General features: G+C 49.8%; 1 protein-coding gene across 1 annotated transcript in view; it reads left to right on the forward strand.

Annotated features, from left to right (window-relative positions):
• Window positions 1-525: 525 nt before the first annotated feature.
• LOC104273129 (cystathionine beta-synthase-like) overlaps window positions 526-10,147 on the forward strand; it is a 22,895-nt gene continuing 13,273 nt past the window's right edge. Inside the window, exons 1-4 of the mRNA XM_009868346.1 lie at window positions 526-656; window positions 4,442-4,548; window positions 7,541-7,675; window positions 8,979-9,058. Of these exons, the coding sequence (XP_009866648.1) occupies window positions 526-656; window positions 4,442-4,548; window positions 7,541-7,675; window positions 8,979-9,058 (453 nt within the window). The remainder of the gene's footprint in view (window positions 657-4,441; window positions 4,549-7,540; window positions 7,676-8,978; window positions 9,059-10,147) is intronic.

The raw sequence follows: 10,147 nt of genomic DNA on the forward strand, positions 1-10,147 counted from the left end.
TCCCTGACATTATTTCTTTCTATTGGATATTTTCTTTCACTTTTAATACACTTTGGATGCCAGAGTAGAGGTATCCTCTGGTCCTTTGAGGCCTGCTACCACTGTGCAAGTATTCTCAAATTATTGCTGCATGGAGTTGCCTGCAGTTTCTTTACTGCTATGTTGGAAAATACTGATTTTGATCAAATAATTAAATACAGAGTACCAGATTTTCTAGCGGAGGGAGTGCATCAATGTATATTAAAGCAGGGAAAGATGTGCTGGAGATGCTGGTTGGATGACAGTTTGCCATGTATGTGGTCTAGTATACTCCTCCAAAAGAACAATGTTATGCACCTATAGAACCATTCCTTTTAAATTGCTGGTAGGGATGTCCCATGCAAACCGACCACATTGCCTTCACACCCAAATGTCATTTCTTGTCTTCAAAAATTTTTACCCAGTGCCTGTCTACCCGCTTTTCCTCCCAGGTGACTGTGGGTCTCTATTTTCACAACACAGGAGCTGACCAAGGCATGCCAGCTCATGAATGGCAGTTGTGTGGGAAGTCAGGAAAGCAAAGCCGACAGCACATGGATTCTTCCCAACTTGCCCAGTAGGTGCACATGGACAGCTGCAACACCGGCTAGCAAGTCTCCACACTCCTGTATACCCTTGTAAGTAACTATTTCATGCTGGCTATTTCAGAGTGCAGACAGCTCAGCTATCTTTTTCTGAAGATGAAGTATTATGTTTTCATCAGGATAGTAATGACCAGAAGTCATGTAGTTTGACAATATGTTATGGCAACGGTGGTCTATTTTCTAGAAGGCAAAATCCACCTAGTATCTCCTCTCGAGGAAGAGCTTTCTTGCTGCCTTTAATCTTGCAGAAAGGCACGACTGGCTCGAGGCTCTGTATTTTCCAGCACACATTTGAAAGCGTCTGCTAGTTCAGAGCACCTCATTTTAGAAAAATTAAAGTGAATATATTGACTTGTGCAATTCAACAAAGCAGATTCCTTGAGGTCAGGTGATGGCACTCCCAACTGCTGGGGACTTAAGGAGATGCAGCACTGGCTCTCCTGGTTGTAGTGTGATGTGTACGTGTCTGTACATCCCAACGTTGTTGCACCCATCCCGTTATACAGCATGGCCAGCAACAGTCACTGCAGTCATCAGTTGATATCAGTTGATGGTAGTAGCGCAGCTACCCTTATTCATTCAGACAGTCTGAAGTCTGCATGTAAGAAGATTTCTAAGTACTAGTAATGTCTTCACTGATGGCTAAGAGACCTTCATGAAAACAAATTACCATGACCTGGGCTTTTAAATAAGTAGAAAATAGCCCACACTGAGCTGATTGCTCTGCCTAAGTGACCTAAAAATGCAGTGTGAGGTGAAGTGATTGCTATGAGTGGCTCTTGTCCTCACAGCAGCAGGTTTCCTCCCAGGGTGAGGTAAGCCTGCCAAAGTGCCCAGACTAGACTAGACGAGAGGTGCTTTAATGGCCCGGCAAACCAGACCCAGACAAGCTACTAAAGATAAGGCTGTCCTATAAATGTCAGGGGAACTGCGGACATGTCCCTGCTGTGCCAAAGATGTAAAACATGAATTCAGCTCCAGCATGTGAGGAACTGGAGCCTGCAGGAGGTGCGGCGCTGTTCTGCGTGGACTCCTGCCAGCCGGGAGCTGGCATGCCAGGCAGGAGACAGCGAAAGCATGGCCACTGGCACGTGTGGAGCCCAAAACAACCTCTGGATCTGGCCTAGAAAGCATAGAGGGGTGGGCTCCACAGCCTCAGAGCTGATCCAACAAACATGCATCCAGGCACTCGCCCAGTGCAATCCCTGCAGCTGGCAGAATCCCGAGGACAGGATCAGCTCTTCTACGTCAAAGTGGATTTTTTTTTTCCTCTGTTATCACGCTAAGCGGGGTAACATTCTTAGCTTTTTCTCAAATCAGCATTAGGGTGCCATGGGGCAGCACAGTGGGGTCGGTGCCAGGGCCCATCCCACCCCCCAGCCAGGAGATGGGTATCTAGGAGGGCATGAGGGGCAGTCCCGGGCATCAGGGGCAGCCCCAGGCATCAGGCACCTCCCTGGGGATGGGGTCTGGCTGAGAGGGCCCATGCAGCATCACTGAGGCAGGGACTGAAACACAGTCCACTCTACAGCAGTGAAGAAAATATGCTGGGACGTGTCACACTGTTCCATTTACTTTACAGAAGTGCATGGAAGGTGTTTTGTTTGTTTTCTCTGCTCTGGATAAAGTACGGGTGGCAGTCGATGTAGCAAAAATCTCTGGACTTTCTGAGACTCACATGTGAAACTTGACTGAGCATTGAGGCTAGAAGAAGAAGATGGAGATGGAGAGAGAAGACAAGATGTTATCTTAATTAAGATTATTTTTTTCTAAAGATACAGAGGTAGACTAGCTCTGATATCCCTTGAACCAATTCTGACCTGCTATAACCCCAGCAAGAATCACTTGGTTTCCCAGGACTGTTTTCCTCTGGACACCTTATGGAGTAGAACAGCAGGAGCAAAAACAGGAATCCTGAAGAAAAACAGTCCTTGTCCACTGTGATCCTGAACTGATACCAGCAGCTGCAGTATTCAAGTGCCTCCACTACATCCTTTAGGAGCATCAAGGGCATTTGCTACAGATCCTTCTATCCCCGTAGTCCTGCTGCTTTCAGGCACAGAGCTCACGCAGCTGGGGAAGGAAGCTGACCATGCTACTACTACTTTTGCAGTAAAATATGGTAGTGATTAGGAAAGGAATTCGGTAGGAACTGCAGAAAATTTGCCTCAGAGTGAGAAGGGCTGTTCTTATTAGAGGATAGTAGCTGAACTGACACATGAAAGGCAGCGCATGTTGTCTTCCCCTTCCCTGTCCCCTCGCCAGGCTCCACCACTGCAGACCTCAGAGCCTCACAGCACTTCCCCGTGACACATCACGCCTTGCTAGGTTCAAAGGGCACAGTAGCATCATGTTTAGCACCATTACTAGATAAATATATTCTCCTCAGCTGACTTCCTGCAATCTAGATGTATAACATAATATCAGGTTGCCCTCTTGAAGGCCAGGCTCTCATTATACACTGCCTGAAGGAGCTGATGTCTGCTCATGCCATGGCTCAGCTCCACTGAAATCCCTGAGTGTTTCAGTGGCTTCTAGAGCAGATGGAAAATGGCTGCAGCTGTGGGGGAAGATCATTTATTGAGTTACTGCCTCCCATATACCAGCACTCAATAGAAGTTGTGATGTGCACAGTGACACTTTCCATGGAGGGACAGGTAACAGCATGCATGTAATAATCTGTCATTTCTGGGCTTGAGATGTAGGAAGGCTGGCTCCTTTTTGGTAGTAAAGACCTGCACTAAACTACTACCCTGTACTCTTACAAAGCAAGAAGTGTTTATATCATGCTTGCAAAACCTGGAGGGCAGTGTGTGTGTCTTTAAGTAAATCAGCATGTCATCCCTGCACCATATGGACTCTCTGTCAGCAGACAGCCATCTGCCTGGCTGTGATAGCAGACCGGGATAACTTGGGTTCAGGGTTCAAAGGATGATAGTAGGTGAAAGCTGTGCAAGGGAGAGCTGAGCGGCGAGGGAGTAGGGCTTTGTCACCCCACTCAGAGAGAGACGTGCTGACTGTCAACCACGGGCAATACGTTTGTGGCCCCAATAAACACAGCCCTCATCAATCTTTTCCCTCTGTCTTTTAAAAAAGGTCAAGGACACGATTTCCCTGGCTGCGTGACAAGATACATTCCATTGCCTGTTGGGCAAACAAGTCTTTTTCATTCTAGTTACAATTGCTGTGATGTGGTTCTTGGCTTTCACTGGAGTCTGACAGAGACCAGCAAAGCTGGGAGGCTGGATTGCGCTGATCCAAGAGCTCAGTTTAACTATTTGCAAAAAAAAAAAACCCTCCAGAGTTCTCTGCTTTGGCCTTTCTGATGGCTTGGAGTCATCCTTGCAAGTCTGGGAGCCCTGGTCAGCCAAGCAACAGTCAACCCATAGATAACTGAAAATGCAAAATGCAGAGGTGGTGCTGAGTAGACTGGAGGAAAGAAGAGCCTTGTATTGTGCATGGCCTTCTGTCTTTCTCACCTACTACATAAAATCTTGAGGCTTGTCAGCTCTTCTCAACTTCATCTCATTATAGACCTGGCCGAGGGTCTTGTAGAACAATACATTTTCAGAACAGTCCTGAAAATTAATTACTTTAATTTTTATGTAAAAGAATTAATAACTCATTGTGAGAGTGATGGAAAACCACAACTAGCTCCGTTGCCATTAACTGTCAAGGAGGACCTTTTCACTTGAAGTTGGAATGTCTCTCAGAGGCCTTGCTAAAGTTGCTGAAACCTTACTGAGACTATCTCAGTTCATGTTGTGTAACAGTTGCCTTGATCTGATTTTTTGTTTTTATTTCCTGCATTATTCCAGACCAGAAGAAACGAAGATCTTGCCCAACATCCTGAAGAAAATTGGCTGCACCCCGATGGTCCGAGTCAACAAGATTGGGAAGGCCTATGGGCTCAAGTGTGAGCTCTGTGAGTGTCCCCTTTCCACCAGGTTTTTCCATGCCACGAGGTGAGGGTGAGGGGCGGTGTTGGAGGGTGGCTTCAGAAGAGGCTCTATGGAGAGCAAGCACAAATGGGGAGGTTTAGATGTGGCACATGTTGGGTACTCCTGGTTATTAGGTTACACTATAGTCATTTGCCAGACCAAACAGAATGGTTTCAAGCTGCGATGAGCAGGGGGATAATGGTAGCAGAGGCATCTCTCTTTCCAGATAACTGCAGCCCAAGTTCAGAGCACAGCTGGGCTGAATTTGGGGATATGTTGGTGACATCACGACAACAGGCTGTGAGCAACCTGGCCCAATGGGAGGTGTCCCTGCCCATGACAGGGAGTTTGGAATTAGATGATCTTTAAGGTCCTTTCCAAGCCAAACCATTCTGTGACTCTATGATTCTGTGATGCTGCAGAACTCGTGGTAGCACACAGTGTGCATGGGAGAGACCGGCTGAGCCTTCCCAAAATGTGGTGGCTGAGGTGGACTGCAGAGCACGGCGGGACTCTTCCCACACCCTGGGTGGGCAGAGGGAGCAGCTTGGGCTATGGGGACACACACGAGCCCAGCCTCTGGCCACCAGGCAGAGTTTCCGCACAGGGCAGGGACTCCGCTGTGCTGTGGCACTGTCCCTGCAGGGTGAGCTGGAACAGGACCAGGTGCTGCTGTCTCACTGCCCCAGGAGCAGGGACACCTTCCCTGGAGGGCCTTTCCAAAATGCAGCCCTGGGCAGAGCAGTGAGGGCTGCAGGCAGCTGCATGCATCAGCAACAGGCCTGCCACACCCTGGTGCTCAAAATCAGGTCCTCCCTGTTCATGTTAGTGTTGTGATGATGCTGCATCTTGTAAGGGTTTTTTTAGTCTGCTCCACTACAGAAATAAGATCGATATGATTAGGCTGTCCCTGTGCATATGGACTTTTTGGTTGCCTTTTCTTTTAACCCCACTTAACTTCAGCCAAATTGAGCAGGATGGCAAGATTCGGGCAGTAAAATTCATGAGTCTCAGCTGGGTAGGAAGGAGAGTTGATGAGTGCTTACACCCCGTGAAAGGATATGGTATGGCCTTTTGATTCTGTGTGGCAGCAAGGAATTGCCTGGTAGCTGGCCTCCACCCTTCACAGGGCCACATGGAGCACACTGTGCTCTTAGGCCAGATCCCTTCTCAGGATCTACAAGAAAGTCTACGAGAAACATATGGACGTGCTGACATGTGTCCAGAGAAGGTCCACGAGGATGATCAGGGGGCTGGAGCACCTCTCCTGTGAAGACAGACTGAGAGAGCTGGGGCTGTTCAGTGTTAAGAAGGCTCCGAGGACACCTTATTGTGGCCTTCCAGTATCTCAAGGGGGCTACAAGGAAGCTGGTGAGGGGCTTTTTAGGATGTCGGGTGGTGACAGGACTAGAGGGAATGGATTAAAACTAGAGATGGGTCCGCTCAGATTGGACGTTAGGAAGAAGTTCTTCCCCATGAGGGTGGTGAGACACTGGCACAGGTTGCCCAGAGAGGGGGTGGAAGCCTCATCCCTGGAAGTTTTTAAGGCCAGGCTGGATGGGGCTATGAGCAGCCTGATCTAGTGGGGGATGATCCTGCCCATGGCGGGGGGTTGGAACTAGATGATCTTTAAGGTCCCTTCCAACCCTAACAGTTCTGTGATTATATGACCTGGTATGCTCAGTCCGCCAACCTTGCAGCCTCCGTGTTGTACCACCTATCTCTTCCCAAAATGAGGCTTCAGACAGGGGACTGTGGAGCAGAGGTGGGAGGAGAGGTCTGCAATGTCTGGTCCCCCTCCGAAGCAGCCTGTCCCCTGGAGGATGCCTTGCTGGGGAAAGCGCCTAGCAGGGAGAGGGAGGTTTTGGTGCAAAGAGCAGGTCCACGGGGAGACCCTGTTTGGTGGGGTGGTGTCTCCCTCCCCTGGCGCAGGAGGGGAAGGAGAATAGGACGGGCAAGAGGAGCAGCTCTCCGAGCTGCAGGTCAGCACAGAGTCTCTTGTCAAGCAGATACAGGACTGCTTGCAGCAGTGCTGCATCAAGGAAGCAGTTATGGTTGGGCACGACCACCTTGTGATCTCTGTGCCTCCAGGGATTTCTGAGTAGCTGAAGTTTTGGCGGTTTTGAATTCTGAAGTGTAATGAGGAGCACAAGATGTTTTTTTCTTTTCCCCATTGCTCTAGCTGCTCAGCCATCGTGTTGATTTGTCAGCCTAAAATAGCTCCCTCTGCTAGGATGAAATCAATGACACCTTGAAATTACCCATGTGTATCTGTTGTCCATAAAATAGAGCTCAGTACTATCAGTTCAGATGTAAATGTTCATCAAACCCTTGGTGTAAAGAGCCCTGCCCTGAGTATTAGCAGTGTGGAGGATCTGATTAGGAACACAGATTAAGCTACGGAAAGTCTCTCCTTCTTGCATTTTCATATCTCAGCTAAGAAAGTATAATTCTGGCTGACACTTAAAAGTGCCTTTTCTATTGTTTGTTTTTCTTTATGGCACCCCATTCAGGACTACAGATTATGTCTACAGAAGGGCACTTTTTCAGCTATCTGTTAATAACTGCTGTGTTCCAGGAAGGACTGTGAGACCTTGCTGTTAACCCTGACAGTGCCTTGCTCCAAGAAGTGTCCTCGAGGTGTATCGTGTGGGATGTTCTACTTAGCAATCACTGTATGCCCCATTTATTTTAAACCCGTCCTGGGTTTACCAGGCCTGCCTGCTGTCTTAATGGTGCTGCAGGCAGAGGAAACATGGGGGAGAGATGGACTATAGGCAGGTACACTTGTGGGTAATCCCATGACAGGCTGCTGCACCGTGTAAGTAGATGGTGGATGCACTCTCCTGAGCAAAGGACTATCCCACAGGATAGGAATGGGTGTCCTCAAATGATTGCAGAGATGTCTAGGGGAGCAGGGAGCTGGTGTTCCCGGCCACAGCTTGCCCCTGACAGAGCCTCACCTTTCATTTCCAGTGGCAAAATGTGAGTATTTCAACGCTGGGGGCAGTGTGAAGGATCGCATCAGCCTGAGGATGGTGGAAGACGCAGAGAGAGCTGGGCTTATAAAGCCGGGAGACACACTGGTTGAACCCACTTCAGGAAACACAGGTGGGAAGGGCAGGGATGCTCCCCCTGCTGGGGTACCGGGCAGGGTGGAATCTCTGAGGGGCTATGCCAGGGGCAGGGATTCAAGGAGCTCTCTTCTGGTGGCCATGGGTATTCTGGGGTGCTGAGGTGGCTGAAATCCCTGTGAAGGTCCCACACCTGCACAGCTGTGCTCACTTGCAGCAAGGCCAACAGCATAAAGAGCTGCAGGAGCTGGGGCAGTCTCTGGGTGTTTTCAGGCTGGGAAGCTCTTGAATATTCAAAAGTTCTTAGACAGGGTTTCCCTGGTGAGCTGGAAGATAAATCGTCTGTTTTTTCTTTTCTTGTCACTGCCCTCCTGCTCAGAAACTAGATGATGGTGGGGTACAAGATGAGGAGGCACAAGAGAGGAGCATCCCCCTGTTTTGCAGCCTGCCCAGGACCACTGGTGCAAGTTTCCCCAGCCCTTTGTTACTCCCTGCACCAGTGTCCCTGCCATGCCAGGGACGTGTGTGTGCACAGTGTGCTTTCCTGAGAGAAAGCACAGCAGAGGCTGTTAAGATGCTCTGGATGGGGTTGAGACAACGTCCCTGCCCCTCACCAGTCACTCAGAATGAGGCTTGTCTCTATGAATTTTGCTCCTTACCAGCCCGTTGCTGCAGGCACCCCAGAGGTAGCCTCCCTGCTCTTTGCCCTGGCTGCCTCCCAGACTTGGAGACAAGGGGACCTGTGTGCTGCCCTAGGGCTGTTCCCAAGGTGACTGCGCTGGCCCCCTCACCCACCAGGAGCACCATACCATGCTCCTCGCAGCCTCTCACAGAGACACACTGCTCCAGCCTCACCTTCTCCCTCTAGCTGGGGAGCAGCTGGCTCCATCCATCACCCCGAGCGAAATTTGAGCCTGCTCGCCATGGGGTGACATGTGCAGCTTCGTGTGTGCATGTTCCCAGCTGAGAGCACTTGAGGGGGAGGGGAAGGCATTCCGGAAAGAAAATCACCTCTCTTCTGTGTTTTGGAAAATAAAGGAAGAGGCCTGAACGTCGATGAGGGGAGGAAGGCGCTCGCCTGCCTTGCCCATCTCTCTGGGCTAATAGATTCCTCCTAGCAAGAGGGATCCTGTTGCTTGGTCCATCTGTTAGCACAGCCTCCCTGGTGCTCCCAGCACATCCCAAGAGGCTGCTGCAGGGTGCCTTCACCTGTAGCTTGTTGGTGAACATTTCTAGGTTACCTTCGCTGGTGGGAGAGAGGAACGTCTGAAACAAAGCACGTCGGTCAGCCTTGCTAAAATGCTGTTGTCAACCAATTGCCTTTCCTCCCCAACACCTAGGAATCGGGCTGGCACTGGTAGCTGCAGTGAAAGGTTACCGCTGCATCATTGTTTTGCCGGAGAATATGAGCATGGAGAAGGTCAGAGCTCTGTACGGTATCACCCCGCAGGCGGGGAACACCTTCTTCCCTGTCTCTCTCTGCCTCTCCCTTTCTAGAGATGGAGTGCCCTCTCCTTTAAAAGGTAATGAGCCTTGCTGCACACACTGACATAGCTTTGTAGTTATTCAGAAGATTTCCTCTTGATGAAAAAAAAAAAAGCACACTGTGATGGCCTAGCTGATTATCCACATCATGTGTTAGCCAAACATGGTGCGTGGCTGCAGAGAAATGGAGCAATATCTGCTGCCTATGAGGGCAAGAGCTGGATGGAGCGGAGGAGAGAAGGCAGATGCCGGGGCTGGGCTGCCAGTCCTGCTAACTTCTCTGCCATCTGACATGTCACTTGGTCTGTTTGTGTCTCTACAGTTTTCTTTAACCTGGAGACACTTAATGGTTTTCTGAACTGCTTTCTCAAGATGGTGGAAATCAAGTCACTTGCATGAGAGCTGATGATCCAGAGACAGCAGAAATCTCTGCCTTGGGGAGCCAAAAGTCTCACAAACTGCTCAGCTGAACTCATGCCAGTGAAGCCAGACCTGCTGCCTGACTTGCCTAAAAACTTTGTAGCCCTTCTCCAAAGCACCACTCTCCTTTTAAACCTAAATCTCAGTTAAGCTCAATCTGGGTCAGATACCACCTCCAGCTGCCACAGGCTTCATCTCCAGGCACCCTGAGACTCACCCTTCTCTTTCGACCCCCTCTCCCTGTAACAGCCACATTTCCCAGTGGATTGATACCCTAGGACTGATCTGTAGTTGCCTCTTTCCCATCCTTGGTGAGGGGAGAGAAGGGACTTGGGGCAAAGTCAGCTTTATGACCTCCTCCTTGCATGCAGGGGCTCAGACCACAGCACATAGGAGAGATCCTGATCCCTATCCTGGTTCCCTCTGCCCCTCTCCCCAGGCACCAAGTAGATGCACGGCATTACCTACTTCTGATGTGTCCCCAGCCTGTAGTCTGAGTAGGACAGGGCATGGGGCCAGGCTTGAATCGGTGTGCTAGCTTCAGACAAGAGGCCCTGGGTGCTAGGAGGATGTCAGAGATAGTATAATTGAGAATTGGACAATC

This window comes from Apaloderma vittatum, unplaced genomic scaffold, assembly GCF_000703405.1.
Source record: "Apaloderma vittatum isolate BGI_N311 unplaced genomic scaffold, ASM70340v1 scaffold15404, whole genome shotgun sequence".
NCBI lineage: Eukaryota > Metazoa > Chordata > Aves > Trogoniformes > Trogonidae > Apaloderma > Apaloderma vittatum.